We start from the raw sequence: 23,666 nt of genomic DNA, 5'->3' as shown, positions 1-23,666 counted from the left end.
CGTGTTGAAGAAGAGCCACAAGGTGGCGCCACACCAGGGCCTGTGCGAGGTGTGGGGGTGCCGTGGGAATAAAAGGGGGTGAGTCCTACCCCCGTGGAGCTGACAGACACAGGGAAAGACAGATGTCGAATACGTAATTCCACGCACGTGCAAAAGGTCGGCCAAGTCCAGGACACAGCAGAGCCTAAATGCAGAAGGCTAAGGCAGGACAGAAAAGACTGCTTGTGGAGTAAGGAGGAGGGCAGTTCTAAAAGAAAACGACCGCTCGCAGGGCGGTGGTGGGAGAGCTGGGACCCAGAGAAGAGGGGGCGTGCTGGGCAGAAGGGGCGGCCGATGGAAGGAAGGACAAGGACTCTGGAAGCAATCAAAAGAAAACTCAAGTCAGCCCCGAGTAGGGAGAGCTGGGGAGACACCAAGGGGTGAAGAAAAACTGAAGACAGTGAGCGGGAAGTAAGCAGGGGCCTGATCACAGAGTTCAAGAAACGGAGGGTCCCGGGGCCGGGACCCTGTGCTTCGTCCCAAGAGCGGTGGGGAGACGCCCGAGGTCTGAGAGGGGAGACGGGGGGAGGGCAGTGCGGTGCTGGACATGAGCACGTGAGGCGTCCAGCAGACATCCTCGTGGGTGACCACCTCTGTCAGGGGGACACACGCACACAACGCTACAACACGCAGCGTAAGCCCATAGCTCAGCAGAGCGTTTGAGCCGGATACAGACCTGAAGCTCGCGGACCCACAACGGTAACCGCGGTCACGGACGTGAATGAGCTCCCCTGGGGGGCGCGGGCACACACCGAGAAGAAACGGGAGGTGTGAGGCTCCCGGACATCTACAAGTCGGAAACGTAAAACCCCCACCCCAGTCGTTTCAGTGACCCCCTTCTCCTTGCAGGAGAGGCTGTCTCTGGGGAGCCCCTGGAGAGGCCTGCTCCTTCTGGTGGACCACTCCCGAATATGCCAGTGGCAGGCACCAGCCTACACGTCTGAGTCTCGATGGGCGCTCCCCACGTCAGGCAGAACCAGCAAGAGTTCTTGATGCATCAGCTAGAAGGTGGGAGAGACCGAGACGAGCCAAGGACGACTCCGTGTTCTTCGGTCTGTTCTGCCAGGAGAATGGATACCCCATGCCCTGAATTGGGAGCAGCTGTGGATAAAGCAGGTGTTACTCTTTGGCTTCTGCGTGGAGCTGGGGGCGTTGACCGAGAACTCCTATCCGGAGCTATCCAGCTGAAGGCGGTGATGTCCGTGAGACATCTGAGAACGGCTGGAGAGGTGCCGTGTGAACATACACACTTAGGAGGCATCAGTGGGGGATACTTAAGTCACAGAACTTGATGAAGACACGGAGGGGGGAAGGGCAGATATTAAAAGCGGAGGACTAGAGGCTGAGCCCCGAGACCCACCGCCGTGAAAAGTCAGGGAGAAGAGCAATGAGCAGCAGAGGAGGCTGAGAAGGAGCCCCCCACGATGCTGAAATAAAGCCAAGAGAACAGGATGACCCATAGGTGGAGGGAGAAAGCTCACCCAGGTGGAGGGAGTGATCAGTCATGCTAAACACCGATAGCCCGTGAAGTAAGTTGAGGTCTGAGAAGGGACTGTGAGATGCAGTTGCCCGGAGGTCAGTGGCAACGGCACACAGGAGTCTCAGCGGGGGCTGGGGTGGGAAGCCTGACGCCCTCCCATCAGGGAATCCCAGCGCAGCACATCAAGGGATCCACGAGGCTGAGAAGCGCAATGTGGTTAGTGGAGAAGGTGGAAGAACTCCCTCCACTAAGTGAGTATGTGGAGAGACAGCACTGCGGCCACCTCGCGGAGGTGCGTGCCTCTTCCTTTGTAGAGGGCGCCTGTTGTTGTGGGGGGTGCTCAGCATGTGCCTCCGGATGTCGTCCATTCTACTGATCCACATGGGCTCATCTGGTTGCAAGGACTGTGTGAGGGCAGAGGATATGAAGGCGGTTGTACCCATCATTTTCAGAAAAGGGAGATTGAGACAAGTCTCTAGTATGAACATGAGTGAGGAGAAATTGAACTCTAACCTGATAAATATAGTTTATTAGATTCTAGACTATTAACTCCAATATTTAAAAAAAATTTTTTTAACGTTTATTTATTTTTGAGACAGAGAGAGACAGAGCATGAACGGGGGAGGGGCAGAGAGAGAGGGAGACACAGAATCGGAAGCAGGCTCCAGGCTCTGAGCCATCAGCCCAGAGCCCGACACGGGGCTCGAACTCACGGACCGCGAGATCGTGACCTGAGCTGAAGTCGGATGCTTAACCGACTGAGCCACCCAGGCGCCCCTATTAACTCCAATATTAAACCCAAGATACATTTGTTAACTTTAGTGGTTAAAACAGCAAGTCCCATTCTCCATGGGGCATTATACCATTTTCTTTATCACTTAGGTATTGTGTTAGTTCGACACCATGGGAAAAGGGATGCTAGAATGGAGAATTTAAGGGATGGCAAGAATTCTGAAATATTCACAACCTATAGTCTTGGATAGAACACACAATGCAGCTAGTGGGGTTGTGAAAGAACCTGTCTGGACACCGGAGACCTGGGTTCTAGCCCATGTAGCACAGTTTATAAAAACCAGAGAGACCTAGGTTCCAGTCCAAATTTTGCTGCTTACTGACATTGATCAAGTCATTTAAACACCCTCAGCCTCAGTTTCCTGAGGAAATAAAATGGAGACAATGGTGGCTGTGAGAACTCAGTGATTTAATATGTGTAAAGCACTTAGCCTTGAGCATAAGATATGGGAAACCCCAGCAGATGATGATGGTGGTGGTGGTGGTGATGGTGTTGGTGATGATAATGAAACTAGCGATGATGTGATATGATGTGATGATGATGGTGGTGACAGTGATGATGATGATGATGGAGATGATGGTGATGATGATGGTGATGATGAGGGTGATGATGGTGGTGGTGACAATGATGGTGGTGATGGTGATGATGATGGTGATGTGATGGTGATGATGATGTGATATGTGACGATGATGTTGGTGACGATGATGAATTAGAGAAGAGGAGCAGACAGAGGAGAAAGAAAGAGGAGATGAAGGAGACCGTAGTTGTGATGGTGGGGATAGACAGTGGTCGTGACAGGGGCAACTCCCAAGTCTACCAGTAAGAAACAGTTCCCTGGACCCGGAACTTTGCCTGCTGCACAACAGGCACTCAGTAAACACTAACTGAATGAAGCAGTGCTCTGATAATTTCTAGAGCTCACCCAGCTCCACATCATTCAATAATCCTGTGAATGTCATAATCTTTCCTGGATCTCAACATTTAAACTTGTGATATTAACAAAATGAGGGGCACCTGGTTGGCTCAGTCGGTTAAGTGTCCAACTTGGGCTCGGGTCATGGTCTTGTGGTTTGTGGGTTCGAGCCCTGTGTCAGGCTCTGTGCTGACAGCTTGAAGCCTGGAGCCTGCTTTAGATTCTGTGCCCCCCCCTCTCTGCCCCTCCCCCACTCACACTCTGTCTCTCTCTCAAAAATAAATAAACATTAAAAAAATTTTTACAAAAGAATGAATTATTTATGGTACTTGTGAAGAATCAATTAAAAAGACTCAATCACTGAAAAGCTACTTCATTCATTTTAAGCTACTGAATTTTAGGGAACAGGAAGAAAGGGAGTGATCAGGAGGAGAAATGAATGAAAGAATAGTGTAGGGGGGACAGCTAAGAGTCATGTGCAGGGAAGAACAATCATGTTCCCTTACACTCTGGATGGTGCCTGGTCTTTGGGGAGACCGGACCACCTGCTTACTATGCAGCAAGACATCAAGCTCAACGTGCACATTTATAAAGGAAGAGTACTCCTAAGAAAGCTCCTGGACACCAAAGCCATGCTTGTTTAGAACTGTAGGTGGTCTTCATGAACAGAATTAACCTGCCAAATAGGCAGGCGGGGCATTTTCTGCTGGGCATGAGGCCACTTCTCAGTTGCTTGTATTAACGCCCAACTTTGTGGATAAGGAAATGTTGGCTTGTTTCCTCCGGCCAGAGAGCCAGCACACCTCTGGAAGAGCTCCACTCATCTGCAGTGTGAATTCGCTCATGAGATACAAACTCCTTACGACCAACACAGTTCCAGCAGAAACTCACCTGCTCTTGTGGCCCAGATCTCTGCTTATTTATTTTTTATTTTCATTGTTTTGCTTACAGAAAGCTGAGTGAGGACAAGTCGGCAACTATGGGCACCCTAACAAACAGATATAGGTATATTATTTTAGGACTTCACGGAGTCTTTTCAGGGCTCCCTCTGACCTGCTCTGAGCCCCATAACTCTGGTTCTGTGTTCCTCATCTCCAACTTGTTTTATCCCTAGATTCTGCCTCTCTCCCAACGGTTCTGCCTCTCTCCCTCCCTTCCTTTCTCCCTTCCTTTCTCTCCAGTTGCTTTTCTTCGTGACCCATGGAGACTGTCTCTCAGCTAATCTTTGGTTTTCCCATTCAAGGTTTAGCACATTCTAGACTGACATTACGGAGTCTATTCTCTGCTTTCTGTAGTTAGTTAACTCCTAGCCATTCTTGAAGACTAAGTTTCCTCTCACCATCTGTGACATGCCTTCTCTGTGCATTTTGTGTCGGAATCACCACTGGTCACTCATTGTTTGTTCTGCTTCTCGAATATGGCTTTACACTCATTAAGAAGAGAGTAAGCACCTTTCATTCCCAAGATTGGGCACGGAGCGTGTTACTTTCCACCTGCCTATGCCACGGGCAAACACAGACCGAAACCAGGTGCTAGATCTCCCTCAGAACCAAAGACAAAATTACTTCCTTCATCAAACAAAAAGACCCTGGCTCTGTCCATGTTTGGGATTTCTGTGGTCACCACCCCCCCCACACACACCTGCTATTCCCAGCATGCTGCTGTCATTTCTGTCCAGTTCCTCTGTAGAAAATACATTCCCTCTGGGATGCATCTACTTCTCTCCATTTTAAATAAGCCAATCTGAGGATCAGACACGAATACTAAGGTCACAGTTGACGACAGAAGAAAAGCTATAGCTCTAGTAGGAGACTAATGGCCAAGAGTTGTTGCTAGTTGATTTTGGAGAGTTTGCGAATCATGAGAAGCATCTGAGAGGCAGTGTGACAGCAAGAGAGCACAATAACATGGTGTCACTCAACAAGACAGTGGTGGGAAAGGCACTAAATGGGAAGTCAGGAGACAGGCCTCCAAATACATCTGTGGCAACAGCGAGCTCTGTGACCTCAAAAAAAAAAAACCCACTTAACCTCCCTGGGCCTCGTTTATTATAAAAGCCAGATTTGAACTAGACCTCGAGCGTTCCACTAGAAAAGCTCTTTGATCTGAGGATTAATTTTCAAGCACATCCCGTGGAGGCTCCGTCAGTGAAAACATCTGCGGAGATAACGGGAGAGGGGCACGGACTGGACTGCTTCAGGGGAGGGAAGAAAGCCCGCAGCGGATGGTGCAGGTCATTCCCACCTTTCCGCCCATGACTGAGCTCTAAAATTAGCTCAGCCCCAACTAGATGAAATGGATTGTGTCCTGGACCAAAAACTGCATCACGAACGTACTGCCGTTTGCCTCCAATTCTGTTTTGTTGTTTTAAAACTCTCCCCAAGCAAGACACGTAGATTACATCCAGACTGACGTTCCAGAGGAGAATGAATTTAGCTGCAGATGTGCACCAGGCTCCACAGTTCATTGGTGGCACTCGGGAAGAATCCTTGGAGTTCCCTTCGGCCCCTCTATCCAGTGGGGAGTGAAAGCAGGGGCCGTACAACAGGGAATAAAGAACACGGAGAAGGAGGAACGAGCAGCTGTGTCTCTGCCTGTTCCTGTTGCTTAGCAACACCTCCCATCTCCATCTGAGAAATAATGATTCAGGGAGGTGACGCAGAGGACCCATTCCTCACGAAGGCACAGCCCCATTTTACCAGCTACGCATTTTCTTAGAATGATAATAAGATGATTATCTCAGCAAGATCTCTGCACACCACCTCTACAGCCAGAGAGAGAACGTGACAGGCTAGCTACCAAACCCAAAGTAGGGGAGAGGAGCTTCCCGTGCACACGCAGGGCTCAGGACTCACCGCTTATCCACTTGGCCTCGGGGTCATGAATTTTGAAACCATCACTGAAGAGATCTTCCACTGTGACCTTCTTCTTCTGAGACAGACTATTATCTTCCGCTAGAAAAGAACATGGCAAATAGTTGAGCCTTTTATTTGTTGGTAGAAAGAGAGGACCATAAAGCATTCTGGTTGCCATTCAGAACCAGCACATATGGTAAAACATATACTTTCGACACATAACATAAAGGCTGAACGAAGGCCAGTCACGCTTTTTGTTTTCAATTAAAGTATCAACAGCTGCGGTAAGGAGATCATGATGCAGGAAAATGGCACCCTTTCTCTCCCTCTACTTGAACACACAAATGATCATGTTTCTTTTTTTTTTTTTTTTTTCAACGTTTTTTTTTAATTTATTTTTGAGACAGAGAGAGACAGAGCATGAACGGGGGAGGGGCAGAGAGAGAGGGAGACACAGAATCGGAAACAGGCTCCAGGCTCCGAGCCATCAGCCCAGAGCCTGACGCGGGGCTCGAACTCACGGACCGCGAGATCGTGACCTGGCTGAAGTCGGACGCTTAACCGACTGCGCCACCCAGGCGCCCCACAAATGATCATGTTTCTTAGCAACGGAGGTAAACGTTTCAAGACTGATTTATGAACAACAAGGTGGGAATGGTCGAGAGAGGAAGGAACAAATGTCCAGAATGGATCTCAACTTTATTAAATGCCAACTACTGGGAGCACGTTGGGTGCTGGGGATGAAAAGGCAGGTAACATGTCTTAGGTATTTATTCTCCACATGCCTCGCTTGTCCCTGGCTGTCTCTGGGCTGCGAATCAGTTCCTGTTCAGACAGGCTCACACCTCAAATGTCTGTGTGCACACTACCAGATTCTGCCTTGCTTCATCTCGATCACTTGGCAGTAAGCTCATGAGATGAGCCTTGAAGGTACTAATCTAATATCCATCCCAAAAGGAGATGTTTAGTTAATGGCACCAGTGGGTGAGACTGTAGAAATCTGGCGATATCTGTCCTATTTCCCGAGGTCGAAGCCAACAGATTAAACCCACAAGGATAGCACCCCAAACCACTCTCACTTCTGTTATACTGGTAACATTATTAACCATTTCCGATGTACGTCATCCATCTAGAATTAGGCACTTCCGTTCCTGCCTTCCTGAATAGAAGGTGCCAACTTTTGGGGGCACTTCTCTTGAAGACTTAGGGCCCTCATCAATTAGTTCTATGTTGTGCTGGTGGGTGCGGCTGTCCTCAGTGCCAACCAAGGTGTTTGGTGTGTGTGCATCCTATGTGAGGTGGTTCCAGATCCAGGCTGGTTTTACATTTTCATGTCTGGCTGTTATGTCTGCCTTTCTTTCCAACTTCTGCCTGTCGAGCCAGCTTCCACTGTGTGGGCTGTCACGGAACATGCCCTCAACAGTGCCCTCTGCCTCTTTTAATTTTCTGTTTCCAGATCTGTGGCAGGTTGGGAAAACAACAAGAATTTTTGTTAGAGGACATAACATGAATAAATACCCTCTGAATGAAATCCTTGAAGCTTCTTGTAGGATTCTAGTGCACAGATTGTTTTTTTAATTTTTAAATGTTTATTCATTTTATTTTTGAGAGAGAGCACGTGTGTGCGAGCGGGAAGGGGGGGAGAGGGAGAGAGAGAGAGAGAGAGAGAGAGAGAGAGAGAGAGAATGAATCTCAAGCAGGCTCTGCGCTGTCAGGGCAGAGCCTGAAGCGGGGCTCAAACCCATGAACCATGACCGAAGCCAAAATCAAGAGTTGGACATTTAACCACCTGAGCCACCCAGGTGCCCCATCTAGCACATAGGTTTTATTACATCTCCTATATGGTTTCTTTCTTTTGGCCTCTTTGGATGGTATCGATTACTGAAGTTGCCAGAAAAGTCATGTGTTACTTTGTGCATTGACTGATTTCTTGAATATCACATAGGACTAATGTGTGTAAAAGTCTTTAGAAAATTACAGAATGATACCTTTCAAAGTGGCCTTCTCATTAAACCTGAGTGTATGTGGAGCTCTCCCCGGTGCTGAACAAAACATGTTAAACTAAACCCAATTCTCCGCTGTAGGACCTTTCTATCTGCAACTGAAGAAGCCCAGGAAAAAGACACAAGTACAATGCATTTCAGTATGAAAAACAAACAATAAATGAACATTTTAAAGACACCAGACATCGATCTAGTGAAGTTACACTTTGGTCCAGTGATTAAGAAACATATTTGCAACTAGTTGATGAATAGGTCCTGGAGATCTAATGCCCAGTATATGGAATATAGACAATAATCCTGTATTATAAACATTAAAATTGCTAAGGGATTAGATCTTAACTTTTCCCACTGAAAAAAATAAAGGATAATTTTGTGACCTGAAAAAGGTATTAGCTAACTCTTCAAAGGCAATCAATCATATTGCAATATATAAATGTATCAAATCAACAAGTTGCACACTTTAAACTTATACAATGGTACATGTCAACTATATTTCAAAAAAAGATTAAAACAATAAAGCAAAAAGCAAGCATAGAAATTTCTGAAGCATATAGTCAGAAAACAAACAGTCCTATTAAAGCTTAAACTTTATCTGAGTAAACTTCGCTATTGTAGGATGATTCTAGCTCACCTTTTTAAGTAACCACACATCTCATGAGAAGAGACTAGAAGGCTGCAATTTATACAAACTTTGGGTAAAAGATGAAAAAGGTAGGCAATTCACTTTCTGAAAAATCCCTCTTTTTACAAACCACTGTTCTATTAATCTAAAAATGCGTTTCACTTTTTTACAAACTATTGCTTTGTTTTTAAATTTTTGTAATGTGTATTTATTTTTGAGAGAGAGAGAGAAACAGAGCGTGAGCAGGGGAGGAGCGGTGAGAGAGGGAGACACAGAATCCGAAGCGGGCTCCAGGCTCTGAGCTGTCAGCACAGAGCCCGACGCGGGGCTCGAACTCACAAACCGCAAGATCACGACCCGAGCCGAAGTCGGACGCCCAACTGACCGAGCCACCCAGGTGCCCCACTATTGCTTTGTTTTTAAAAGGTATTTTAACACATGGCTTTTACCTAGGGACGGTTTGTAGTGAAGGCGTCGTGATGTATGCCATGAAACTGCTCTGGTGACACCAGGACAGTGGAGTCTGTCAGGGATCAGTTCTGACTCCTTAAGATGCTCCCTGCTGGCCTCTCTGGACCGTGATGGCTTGTTCACATATTCGGCTGCTATCTAATGAAATCACTGAGTAGTACTTTGATGCGTTTCAAAGATCCTTTGAGGTGGCGACAAGCATGCATGACTGTCACGCCCCAGGAACCAGCCTGGGCCTGAGGAATCACAAGGGAAGACTTTAAGGAACTCAGAGAGCCACAATGTTGCAAGAGCGTCAGTGCTGAGAGCAGGGGGGCTGGCCCTGAGGAGGGAGAAGGAAATGGGAGGAACTCTGGAGAGAATTCCCCGAGGGAAGCGCCTGCTAGCCCAGATAAAGACACAGAAGAACTTTCGAGCTAGAAGGAGGGCAAGGGCACGAAGGTATCAGTGAACGCGGCATTCTCAGGAAATCGTGCGTGCTGTTGTTGGTGCAGGAGACAGTGTGACGGAAATATCGAGAGACGAAGGCAGAGTCTCCCATTATATTTGATAATCTGAAATTTCACGAGACAATGTCCACTTGTGGGGAGGCTGGGTGGCTCAGTCGGTTGAGCATCCGGCTCTTGGCTTGGGCTCAGGTCATGATCTCCGGGTTCCTGGGATTAAGCCCCTGGCAGGGCTCTGAGCTGACAATGCGGAGCCTGCTTGGGATTCTCTGTCTCCCTCTCTGTCCCTCCCCCACTCTCTCTCTCTCTCTCTCTCTCTCTCTCTCTCTCTCTCTCTCAAAATAAATAAACATTAAAAATAAGATAAAAAACAAATAACAAGAAAAAAAGGAAAGAAAATGTCTACTTGTGGATTTTATTTAAAAATCATGTTTACCACCCAATAACGTTATCAGTCTAAGAATTACTTTCTCCTTATCAGGAAGGCTGTAGTGACGATCTCATTTAATACTATTTCTCCTTCAACCTAACCCTCCCTTCCAGGGTGCGGGCGGACCCTGTGTGAGAGCTGCGGGGTCCCACCACCACCTCCCTGGTGTTTTCTCCGTGTTTCCCACATTTTTATTTCTTTGGGGGCATTTGCATGATTTCTTCCATTCGATTTTTCCACCTTGTTACTGTTTTTAGCATTATTTAGAGAGCTTCATCCTGCAACTGACTTTTAAAATTTCAAACAATTACATTTTAGTTTCTATTATTCCTAAACAGCTCCTTTTCAAGATCATCTACTCTTCTGGTTGTAAGCTCCTCTATCACATTGATAATTTTTTTTAAACCTAAAATGTCATTTTCTGATTGCCCTATTCATTTATATTTCTTTGGACTTAAGTTCTCGTGTGTGTTAAGCTGGTGTTCTGCTTGTAGGGGATAGTTTCTGGGGGTCCTTGTATTTCTCAGTAGTAAGCTTCTGCCCTGCAAGTGTCCTGGGTCACCAGAGACCCTTGGTGGTGTGGTTGTGGTCAATGTCCTGGGCACTTTGAGGCTCTGTCTGGGCCCCGTGTGGCCATTTGGGCTGGACCTGGGCAGCCCTACATGGCTGATGTGATTCAAGAGCCTCTGAACACGAACCCAGTTTTCAGGCAGAATGCACTTGTCCCGTCCCTGGCCCCTCATGAACACCAATATCCTAGCCCCTCCTGTTGGATCGGACGTCATTCTCTGCCCCTTGAGGGTGGCAGGAGTTTGGTCTTACTTGGTACTTTAGGTTTTTGCCTGGTCCTTCTTTCGAAGACACCTTTCTCCTCCAGGTACATACAACACTCTTGTTTTTGAGTGCAGCTCTGTTTTTATTTATTTTCTCTCATCCCTACTTGTTTCAACCCAAAAGGGAAAGATTTCTGTGCTCAATCTGCCATCGTAAACCAGAAGTCAACATATAAATGGAGATACACAGAGTGGCCCGTGGCTCTTCTGGATTGGCTTTCACCCCTAAGGCAATTTGGGGATGAATTTCAGTTAGCCCTAGAGTCAGATGACCACGTCGCACTTGCAAAGCACGTGGCATCCCAGTCAGCTCACTGGCATGCAAAGGCACGCCATAATCTGTAGTGAGGCTGTTATCTTTATGTAGGTCAGAATATAATGCAAATTTCTCAGGCCCCTTTTCTTTCCTGGTGCTTGTTAAACAGTTATGTTGTTAAGCAGCACAATTACCGGAGAACATTTTGGAATGTTCCTTAGAGATTTTTAAAATTAGAAATAAATTCCACCACCCTACAATGGATTAATGGGAAGCATAACCTCTTGAGGTTTTCAATCACTGCAAGCAGAGGTCGGCTGCTGACAAACCCAATTTAGGAACAAAGAAAATCTATGCGATTAGTCAGAGTCTCTTGTTCCTTCTGCTTGTGTTAGAAACTGGAATAACTAACCACTCGAAAAATGCTTGGCAGTCTGGGGAGGACACTGATGGTTTTAACTCTTGATCCTTTAAGAAAGAGGAGGAAGGAAAGCCATGTTACAGAAGGCAGACCTGAGCTACTGAGTGGTTACATGGCTTCTCCGAAGATGTGTGGGGAGTTAGCCAAGCTGCATTAACCACATTTGCAGGGAAACGTGCACACTGACATTATTCACAGATTCCGGCTTATGTACACCTATTCCAGAAGCGGGATGCTAATTAAATTATAAAATACAGAAAATCTCAGGCAGGTGATGCTAATGAGAAAACGCTATGTTCTCCAGGTTAAAAAAAAATTCCATAAATAAAGGAAAAGTTTACAAAGCCATTCTCATGGACGTATTTCCTTCATTGAAAAAACGTAGCCTCCACATCAGAACGACAAGAAGCACAACAACAACGGCCCACGGCGATGTGTGATGTGGCAGGTGTCGAGTGTAGGGTTTTCAAACTCCAAGGAGACAAAGACTGTGGACGGCCGGACACAGCTCCTCGGAGGAGGCAGATCTCAACCTGAGCACAGAGTCAAAGTACCCTGGGTGTTTAGAATAAGTCACTGTGAACACGTGCATGTTATTTCTATAGAAGATGATAATAGTTGTTTGCTTTCACACACACATCGGAAGAACGTGAGGGAATCCCGTCCGTGTTTCAAACTCTGAGCCATTACCTCCCAAGTTCCAATGATACAGCTTTTGCTTCACAGCATATTCCTGCTGCTTGTTTCATTACTGACGAACCCAATGTGGACAGCTGCTTAGGACAAGGAAAAGACTACGAAAACACAAGCAGCCAGCACGTTAGCTGAGCGGGTGCTCTGTGTCGGGCACTAGTAGATGCTGGAATCAACAGTTCCAGTTAGACTTTTCCTTCTCTTGCGAAGAAGTGCGATCGATGCTCTCTACTGGAGATGATATTCCTACTCCCTTGGGATGCTTATCATAATGAAGGAAGAAATGCAGTCATGCTTCACGATCAACAACTTAGAACGATGAAATTTGAACCAGGGAACATGTCTACAGGTTGCGGTATGGATCACGCCCGGAGTCTTAGCGTAACTCGTTGAGGTGGCTTGGATGATGATATTTGGGACTTTGGAGCTGATGAGACTTTGGAACTTGTGTTGATGCTGTAAGCATGGGACTTCTGCAGACCTTAGGGTGGAGAGAACGTGCTTTGTATGTGGGATGGATGTGAATCTTTAAGGGCTGGAAGTCAGACTGTATACGCAAAATAATGGTCCCTAACGATATCCATGAGTACTGGTTACGGACTGAATGGCACCCCTCTCCCATTCATATGCTGAAGCCTTAACCCCCAATGTGACTATACCTGGAGACAGAGCCCCAAAAGAGTCATTAAAGTTAGATGAGATCATAAAGATGGGGCTCTATTTCAACAGGACCAGAGTCCTTGTAAGGAAAGGGGAAGAGACAGCGGAGGCCTCTCTCTCTCTCTCTCTCTCTGTCTCTCTGTATGCAGACAAAAAGCAATGTGAGATATAGTGAGAAATTCTGCCAGCCAGAAAGAGAGGTCTCCCTAGAAACCAACTCTGCTGGCATTTGGTCTTGGGCTTAAAGACTCGAGAACTATGAGAAAATAAATTTCTGTTGTTTAAGCCACTTGGTGTGGGGTACTTTATTATGCCAGCCTGAGCCTGCTAACACAACTGATATTTTCAAAATTTTAACTTCCAACTTTTTATTGCTAGCACACAAAAACACAGCATTTATAGATCTGGTATCCTGTACCCTTTCTTTCTTTTTTAAAACGTTTATTCACTTATTTTGAGAGAGAGAGAGAGAGAGAGAGAGAGAGAGAGAGGGAGAGGGAGGGAGGGAGGGAGGGAGGGAGAGAATGCATATGGGAGGGGCAGAGAGAAAGGGAGAAAGAGAGAATCCCAAACAGGCTCCACAGTGTCAGCACAGAACCTGACGCAGGGCTTGAACCCATGAACCATGAGATTGTGACCCGAGCTGAAACCGAGTCAGACGCTCAACCCACTGAACCACCCAGGTGCCCCATTCTGCAACCTTTCTAAACTGACCCGTTTGTTTGACGAGCACATCCTATATAGGCATTCATTTTGTCTTCAATAAGAAGAGTTTTACTTGTTCCTTTCAAATAGAAATAATCCATTAGAATTGCCAAGAAACTGGTTTGTTTAAGAAAGTCAAGGTCCAAGTAGCAGTAAGGTAAATTGTAGCTACTGATGGGTTTGGAGGAATGAGAGTTCACTTGGCCTGAATGCCTCCAGACAAACTGTGGATGTTTTCAGTGAGTGTTCCATTTTCCAATAAACTTGTTATTGTTTGGTGGGAGATTTAGTAACGTGAGAAAGGAGGCTGCAAACATTGCCCAAAGCTGAGAGGAAGAACAGGAGGTGCCCGGGTGGCCGGGGAGGGGGTGGTCAGGTGTGCAAACTTCCCCAGCTCAGCCAGTGAGAGGTCAAGACATTCCACTTAAGGTCAGAGGAATGAGACACATATACATAAAGACGTTTTCATATCAATTTATGAAAGAACCTTATAAAGGACTTAAAAATAACCTCAAAGGTCTCACAACAGAGTGAAGAGAGGAGGCGGGAGGCACGTACGTGAACGCCATTCTTCACTTTACCAGGAGTCATCTGTCAATATAGATAGATAAACACACAACCAAGAATCACAGGAGTAGGGTGTCCGGGTGGCTCAGTCGGTTGAGTGTCTGACTCTTGGTTTCAGCTCAGGGCATGATCTCACAGTTTGTGAGTTCAAGCCCCGCGTTGGGCTTTGTGCTCTGAGTGCGGAGCCTGCTTGGGGTTCTCTCCCTCCTTCTCTCTCTCTCTCTCTGCCCCTCCCCTGCTCCTTGTCTCTCTCTCTCTCTCTTTCTCTCTCTCTCTCTCTCTCTCAAAAATCAAAATACATAAACTTAAAAAAAAGAACCACAGGAATAAACATCAGAAACACTAAAATCCGAATTGGTAAAATGTAATGAATGGTATCTAGAGACGGGTTGTAGAATTGAGAGTCCAAAAAAGAATATTATTATTAGTTTGATTTTGGTTGAGCATTTACTAGCTTCTCCATTGTCCTTTTTTTCTTAATCATTAATGAAGTCACAATCTGATCATAAGCATCCACTCACACCTGAACCCAGCGTCGGCGCTGGCGTGCGTCTTCCCGATGCACCAACCCCACGGCCGGCTAATTTAACCTTCCCAGATGGCGGTACAGTTTGCCCTGTGAGCAAAGATGTGCAGTGCTCCCGACAGAGAGACGGTGGCTGGAGCGAGCCCTCACCGGTGCGGCTAGAGGACAGTTGGGGGACCCCAAGGGCCCATGTCCCAGGAGCAAAATGCCATAGACACATTTGGAGGGACGCTATTCCAGAAATCCTCATCACCTGCCACACGGAATATAGTTTTGCTACTTGAATTTTATTGGCTTCGCTGATTGATCCGTATTTAACTTGGCTCCTGTCAATTTTACGGGAGCTGTAAGTGGGACTCGCATCTGTGTAATGCATGTAAGTAAGATAATAGACATCAGTTAAGCCAATGCAGGGGATGGGTGTTGTCCTTTCCTCTCTACATTTTAAAAACTGCAATATATGTCCCCAAATGTGAATGCATTTCAGTTCCTTCTCTGGTGGCAGAGAGGATACAGAACCGAAGTTTGAAGCTGAGAGGAGTTGTCAGGAGAGGTGGGGAGGCAGGCAGGATTCTCCTTGAACCGGGGGAAGGGGGTCACCATCACCGTGGCCCCCCGAGGGTCCAGCACACGTCCTCCTCGCTCTTACCCTCCACGGTGCCTGCCTGTAAGCCACGGCCACTGCAAGAATGGCAAAAGCATCTATTTCCCTTTGTGTCACTTTCCCGTGGCTGCTGTAACAAGGCACCACGAAGGTGGTGGCTCAGCACAGCGGACGACTGTTCTTTCTCTGCTGTGGAGGCCAGAAGGCTGCAGTCCGTGTCCCTGGACCCAAAGCAAGGTGCCTGGTGGCAGGGCACAGTTGTGCGGAGCTCTGGGGGGGCATCTCTTCTCTGACTCTGCTGGTGACTGTGGGCGCTTCCCGCCTCCTTACCACATCACTGCAGTCCCCGCCTCCCTGGTCCCGCTGCTGTCTCCTCTCTGTCTGTGTCAAATCCTCTCTGCCTCCTTCTCACACAGATACATGTGGTTACATTTAGGACCTGTGGACAATGGAGGAAACCCCGCCCCCCTCATCTCAGGATGCCTAACGTAACCACCTCTGCATATGGCAAAAACCACCCTTTCTGCCATATAAGGTAACGTTCCCAGCTTCCAGGGATTAGGACACACACGGAACCTTCAGGGAGCCTTTGTCTCACCTACCAGATCCCTCAAGACCTTTTCTGCATTTCCAGCTAACCCACTACTTCAGAAGGCATCCTCTGAAAATACGATAATCAGACATTTACTGAATTTTTTAAAAAAGACATAAAAAGAGGATAGATAAGGACAAAGCAAGGGAGAAAAAGACTGATTCATCTGAGGCTCTGGAAACTACCTCTTAACCTAATTCCTGGCAATTCTGATACCTTACCTAAAAGCACAGAATTAATTTACAAATAATCTGTAACTTGAGGAATATGCAATAGCCATCTGAGAAAGCATGTATATACACACGTGTATGTGCTGGTTTTGGTGATGTGAGAAACAGCATTCGTTCGAACAGGGTTTAAGGTCAAGAGTTCTGCCTCAAAGAGAAGGTAGGCCACTGCAGCCTGGAACTCAATCCTCCTGGGTCCTCTGAAATGCTTGCTTCGTTGTGGGCAATTTGTCTCCGGTTCCCTGATTTATTCTACCATCTATTTCTGTGTTCCTAACCTGGACCTGGTAACTCGACTTAAGATTCCTAAATTGCTGCCTTTGGTTCCTGGCTGGCCAGAGTCTTCCCTAAAATAGCAACTCCTAGACTAGCCAGTCCCTTGTAACAGATGGTCCTGAAGGCTCCCAAAATTCACCTGAAATTTACCAAGAGGCTCTCATCCAAACCAGGCAACAGACTAGAGAAAACCAGAGTGCCAGGATAAGACTTATCCTTTTCATTGTTTGCATACAACCGTGCCTTTAAAATAGGATGCAAAATGTAGCAACGTTTAGAAAAGTGCCCATTTATGGATAAATATGCAGGCACATTTGCCTTAGAGTTTTAACACAAGCATGAATAATAATCTACTGCCATCCTTTAGATAAATGGCTCTTTAGTGCAAGGATTCAATAAATAAGCAAGATGCACTTCACAATCCTAGAACTGATGATGAAAAGTCAAAGTAGAGGCTGTTAAGATTCTCCCAGGGACCTACTTCTCAGGATTTCGGAACCCTGCCACTAAACTATAAGGTTAGTAGCAGTGTAAATTACTTCGCTCTTTTATAAGAATCTGTCAGAATGCCCTCTTTTAAGATTTGTTTCCATTAAAAAAATTTTTTTTTACATTTATTTATTTTTGAGAGACAGAGCACAAGTGGGGGAGGGGAAGAGAGAGACAGAGACACAGAATCCGAAGCAGATTCCAGGCTGTCGAGCTGACAGCACAGAGCCTGATGTGGGGCTCGAACCCACAAACTGTGAGATCATGACCTGAGCCGAAGTCAGACGCTTAACCGACTAAGCCACCCGGGCACCCCAGATTTGTTTCCCTTTAAAGAATGGTTCAAACTCACTGTTCAAGTTCAAGGGATGCAGACTGCATTCGTCAAATATTTCCTAAGTCAATGGGTCCTGTTGTGGCAGACAAGGGTCTGCCTTCCCGGGAACCACTGTATCCTTCCAGGTCTTAGGAATACTTGCTTCCCCAAACCTCTTCCAGCTAAGGGAGGCCAAAGGCCATGTAATATACTTTTGGCAACTAAGCTGTCTCCTGGATGGTTGCAGAAAAAGACAGAAGTGCATGAGGCACGTTCTGGGATTTTCCCTTCTTTCCTGTGATGGTAGGAGACGTGTTGTGAGAAGCCGGTGTGGTCACTCTACCAGGACACTCACACTAGCAGCAGAGATCTCTGAGCCAGGGAGCCATCCTGGGACTGGCCATTCCTAGACCTCTTCTATGAAACAGTACAATACCTACGGTTTGAATTATTTTAGTTAGATATTCTGTTGGGGACAGAAGTACTCAGATATACTGTAACTTCTGGGTTCTGGATAAACGCTCAGGCTGATCCCAACGTGGCCCATGGACGGGCTGACCTGGTACATGAGCTTCCTGCGGTGCATCCAAATGTTTATGAGTACCTATACACCCCTTCCCAATGATAAGATCATTTATGGTTTTATCAGATTCTGAAAACAGGTACAACGTATAAGTTGTTACAGATGACAGAAGCCGTTAGAGTACAATCACAAATCCAGAGCCTGGACTTCCAGACCCTCCCAATTTGCCACCACCCCACCCCTTCAGCCTAACTCTTGACATTCCTTATGTCCCTCCATGGCTTCCAAGCCAGACACTCTCTGTCCAGAGAGATGCCTGGCAGGCTTATTATGGCTCGTGGGGACCTCCCTTCTTAGATTACCATCATTTCTATTGTACCCGTCTTTCAAGTTCCCCATCTTCCAAAACATCTTCCACGAATGCTTCCTGCCCTCCCCGATCTCCTATACTCTGGACTGTCACAATAAACGTTATCTGCACTATCCCAGTAGAGAACTTAGTTTCACTTGACATTAACAGATTATCTTTAATCCGAAAGGCCAGTAGCACAGCAGCAGCAGCAAAAGCAAGTATCTATTTCATGAGCAGAGCAGACACTATTCTCCCAATCAGCCAGCTGGCAGGTGGGTGCAAACAGACACAGAGGAATCTAGAAACAGAACTACAGATGCCCAAGTGCGAGTGAAGGATACTAGATCACATAACTTGGGTGTCCTATGACAGGACCCTTGGTCGTAGTCACACACAACAGATGAGCTCTGACAAGACTGGATTTGGGGGATGAGTTGAATACAGGAAAGAGAAAAGAGAAAATGCCTGGATGGGGCGCCTGAGTGGCTCAGTTGGTTAAGCATCTGACTCTTGATTTTGGCTCACGTTTTGATCTCATGGTTTGTGAGTTCAAGCCCCACACTGGGCTCTGTGCTGACAGTGCGAAGCCTGCTTGGGATTTTCTCTCCCTTCTCTCTCTACCTCTTCTGGTGTTCTCTCTCTTTCTCTCAAAATAAATAAATAAACTTCAAAAAAAAAAGATAAGAAAATGCCTAGAAGACATGACCAAACGACCTATTTCTTTTTTTTTTTAATTTTTTTCATCTTTGTTTTGAGAGAGAGAGAGAGAGAGAGAGTCAGAGTGCAAGCAGGGGAGGAACAGAGAGAGAGGGAGACACAGAATCCAAAGCAGGCGATGTGGGGCTCAAACCTACAAACCGTGAGATCATGACCTGAGCTGAAGTTGGACACTTAACCACCCGAGCCACCCAGGCGCCCCCGGACCACCTATTTCTATAACAAACTATAAGAAACAATAAGATGTATGTTACTTGTTATGATACATACATAAGTTATTAAATTATTGTTAAGCTACTTTGTGATTGTTGGAGGGATTATATATAGATTATGTATAGATGAAAAATTGAGCATCAATCCATCTTAAAATACAATGATGAATCTCACAAACATTATGCTGAACAAAAGAACCAGTTGTAAAAGAATACATCCTAAATGATTATTTTAATATTGTAAATTCAAAACTTATAAAAGCATGCAAAACCCTTCTATGATGTTAGAAATTGGGTTACCTTTGGGAGGATTAGTGATGAGAAAGCATGAGTGGGGGCTTTTGGGATGCTGGTTACATTCTGGATACTGGCTACAGGAGGCTGTTCAGTTTGAAAATTCATTAAACAATATAATATTGTGAATGTATTTTAAATAAACATTTAAGGGGCACCTGGGTGGCTCAATTAAGTATCCAACTTCGGCTCAGGTCATGATCTCGTGATTCATGGGTTCAAGCCCCACATCGGGTTCTGCGCTGACAGCTCGGCTCAGAGCCTGGAACCTGTTTCCAATTCTGTGTCTCCCTCTCTCTCTGCCCCTCCCCTGCTTGCACTCTGTTTCTCTCTCTCTCTCAAAACTAAACGTTAAAAAAAAATTTAAATACATAAATAAATGTTTAAAAATCAATTGTTCCAGAATTTTTAAAAAGATAAGCTTTCACACACTACACACCTATCAGAAAGGCCAAAATCCAGGACACTGATGACACCAAATGGGGCGGCCTCTTTGGAAGACAGTCTGGCAGTTTCTTACAAAACGAAAGATACCTGTACCATACGGGCCAGCAATCATACTCTTTGGCGTTCACCCACACGGGGTGGCAAATGTATGTCCACATACATAAAAACTGGCACCTGAATGTTTACAGTGGCCCTGTTCATAATTCCAACACGTGGAAGCAACTAAAATGTCCTTCAGCAGGTGAATGGATAATTAGTCTGTGATGCATCCAGAGAATGGAATAGTATTTACCACTACAAAGAAATGAGCTGTCAAGCCATGAAAAGACAGGGGAGAACCTTAAAAGCATACTTCTAAGTAAAGGACGGCTTTATCCCATATGGTTCCGACTATGTGACATCCTGGAAAAGCAAAACCACAGAGTCTGTAAAAAGATCATTGCCAGGGGTTATGGGGGAGGGAAGGATGAAAAGACAGACGTCGGAGCATTTTTAGGGCAAGGCAACTCTTTTGTATGACACTGTCATGGGAGAAACATCTAAGTCCATGGAACGCATAACACCAAGAGTCACATTAATGTAAACTATGGACTTTGAGTGATAATGATGGGTCAGTGCAGGCTCATCAACTGTAAAAATGTACAGTCGGTGGGGATGTTGATAATGGGGCAGGATGTGCAGGCCTGGGGGCAGAGGGGGTCTGGGAAAATCTGTACTTGCTCTGAGTTTTGCTGTGAATCCGAAAGTGCCCTAAAAAAATCCAGTTTTAAAATTCGGTGGAAATTTTATTACAGAACTTTTGTTAACTAGCAGCTACAACTCTGAAGCGGAGGGGCTCTCTCAACTGTTAATCTGAATATAGTTTTTTTCCACACAAAGTCATTTCATCTTATTTTGACTCTGGTATACCTTCAGAACACATGACGAGTGTCTGACTTGCCCAAACCTACTCTGTCCTATAGGAGATTCCAATTTATGAGCCGTGATGGCCAATTTGCTAGATTTCACTCCCTCTCGGTAAAGCCTAGTGGGTCCAATTGAAAACTAAAAAAAAGATAAGCTGAGGGTTAGCAAAGCAGTTACACACATTGGATGTAAACCATGAAATTTCAACTCCACAAAAACCCTCTCTATGTTATGCTCCCGCCGAAAAGACTAGTGAGTCTCATATTCTGATAACCTCTGTTTGGCCTCAGCCCAAAGTCTACCATCACCGTGACTTTCAAATACCCAAGGCTTTTCAGTTACACGCCATCTGAAAGCGTTCTGGTGTTTTCCATCAGAAACTATTGTCCGCATTCTCCAATGTGAAAATCCATAAGGTCAAATGTCTGGGCTCTTTTAATGCCAATGTGATCCTGCTGGATTTTTCAGCTCCCACAACAGTAACGGTGGCATTGCAGAATGTCAGAGTCTTTGTCATCGGAATGCAAGATGTGTAGCTACCAAAAAAGGCATACACCTTGTGTGACCTAGCGTAGACACATATTTGATATCTGAAAATAAAATTTAAAAAAAAAGGTAACTTTGAGCCTATTACGCCAAAGAGGAATTTAGAAAAGAGCACAGGCTAGCAAGGGAGAAATGAATGACAAAATTGAAAAGGACACATTCTCATTTGGCTCGTCCCTTTGGAAGTAAGATTGCCTTAAACACTTTTAATTTGATTTTTAAAACATAAATTGTGTATAACTGGCGGTAATTAGCCTGCACTACAGAACAAGGTACTTGTCATTCAGAATGATTACCAGGAGCCCCTTCAAGATCCTGGGCCAGAACACGGCCTCCACCGCGTCTCCTCCTACCAAGCTGGAAAGGGGACCCACGTGTACGTGGGAACATTTCTACCAAAAGGCTAAGTCCAATGAGTTCAGAATGGATTTGGGGGGCAGGCAGAAAGCAAGTGCTGTAATCTGAGTTTCAACAAACCAGAAGACTAGAAACGAGTAGTCCACGAAAAAGGTTATTTATTTTTTAAGTACATACTGCAATTTCTAAGTAAGTCTACCAAAATGGAGGCAAGGCTGGGTGGGAACACACCCAAGATGACCCAAATACGTGCAGGGTGTTATCATCACGAGGACTCTCCTCTCGTCAAGACTACACTTCGTCCCTCACCCACCGGAAGCCACTGCTGCACTTAATTGTGTGCACAGTCTTCTAGGTCAATGACTCAGTGATAGGCGCAATTCAACTGGCCTTACCCAAGACCTGCCCAGGATTTCTGTTCTGTTTTTGCTTCCGGATTGCACTACTGGGGCATTCTTCTGATGGGCGTTCTTTCTGTCTTTTTCAGTGGACGCTAAGCTCTCATGAGGAGCAATTGTGTCCCCCTTTCTCCCATTTTACCCAACAGTGAGCTCAATGCTCTCAGCCCCCAAGAGGGGAATCGTTAGTGTCTGACCAGTGAGCACGCACCATTGGTTAACGCGAGGATGCTCTGTGTGTTCGTGAGTTTGAGAAAGCTCCGGAGATAGGGACAGGTTAAGGGATTTGACATTCTCTTCCACTTGACGGAATTTTGACAGTCAACACAAAAGCCAGTGCTGCAGCCCAGGACAGCGGATGCACAAAGCCTGTGACAGAAGGGAACAGGATGCTATTGAACGGGCACGGCTGATCATCCTAACCGCAGAACACACAATCCCTGAGCACCACGACTTGGAAAAAGACATGCTAGCTATGGAAGCCCAAGAGAACCAAAGGGTTAGTCCCGGCTTCACCACATTGTTACTTCTACAGAAGAATAAAAGAAATTCTGCTCTTCAAAGCCTTTTCTGGAATTCGGGGATTCACTACAGGCTCCCCACCAGCAGATGCCTCTCGCTCATTGTTGTTGCCCCTGACAACTGGCCTCCAGCATGCAAAGAGGTAACAGTTTACAGTGACGCTGGTCTCTATCGCCGATGCACAAAAGCTGAATGTCAACGACGCTCAGGGTCAGCGGCTGCATTTGAGAGAAGGGGACACCCTTCCCTGTGCAGCGGAGAAGACTGAGGGACAGTCCTCCGTGTGGCACTGCATGGGCGCAAGGAGAGAAGGCTTCCAGGACCGGTTCGTAACTTATTCAGTCAGGACATTTACTACCCAGCCTCGTGGCTGGACCATTGGTGAGAAAGGAGCTCCAGGCCGCCCTGGTATTTCACTCTGAAGTGACGATTGCAGGAGCCCTTAGACTCTGGGTGACGTGAACACTCGTGTGTGCCTTAGGAGGGCAGATGCAATTGAAACTACCCAAAACGCTGCTGCTTTCTAAGTCCCAAAGCCAGGGCTGGGCCACCACAGAATCAGCCGTTCAATAATGATTTTCTCACATAAAGGATAGTTCTGCTCAAGGAAAAGCAAAGGCATGAATACGCCCTCCACAAACGCTCAGAGAGACCTGATTTCCTCCACAAGAACTAAAAATATGTGGTTGCTGAAGTCCCCAGCTAAGGTGAATCATCATCAGCCAATCACAAAACAGAACGAGGGCTGTTGTCTTTACTAACCCTCTCCTTACTCAGATTTCAGTGATTGAATCAACTTTTTCCTGATTAATCAGATGCACCATATTGAATCCTGAGTCCTGGTGCCCCAGGCAACTCTGGTGTGCTCATAAAGCACGTTCGAGGAGAGAGCAACAGTCTCCTTTCCAGAATTGCTACCTGAACCTCTTCAGTGGTAGGCAAGTTTTCATGGTACTTTAGTATACATGTGGCCACAGGACACCAGTGTTTTTTAAATAATTTTTCCACCATCATTTCAACGAACAGCTCAAGTGAGATAAAATTCACTTACTATAAAGTTCTGCTTTTTGATGTGTGCGGCTCAGTAGTTTTTAATGTATGAACAGAGTTGTGAGTCCATCACCACTATCAAATTCCAGAATATTTGCATCACCCTCAAAAGAAATCCCATGATG

At 46.0% G+C, this 23,666-nt stretch overlaps 1 protein-coding gene across 4 annotated transcripts in view; it reads right to left on the bottom strand.

Annotated features, from left to right (window-relative positions):
• The window catches only part of DPP6 (dipeptidyl peptidase like 6), an 854,635-nt gene that overhangs the window by 337,888 nt on the left and 493,081 nt on the right, over window positions 1–23,666 (bottom strand). For all 4 annotated transcript variants that reach the window (XM_042976118.1, XM_042976101.1, XM_042976107.1 and 1 more), the window contains exon 3: window positions 6,081–6,179. In XM_042976118.1, the coding sequence (XP_042832052.1) occupies window positions 6,081–6,179 (99 nt within the window). The remainder of the gene's footprint in view (window positions 1–6,080; window positions 6,180–23,666) is intronic.

Source organism: Panthera tigris, chromosome A2 (genome assembly GCF_018350195.1).
Source record: "Panthera tigris isolate Pti1 chromosome A2, P.tigris_Pti1_mat1.1, whole genome shotgun sequence".
NCBI lineage: Eukaryota > Metazoa > Chordata > Mammalia > Carnivora > Felidae > Panthera > Panthera tigris.
This window is presented reverse-complemented; position numbering and strand designations above follow the sequence as displayed.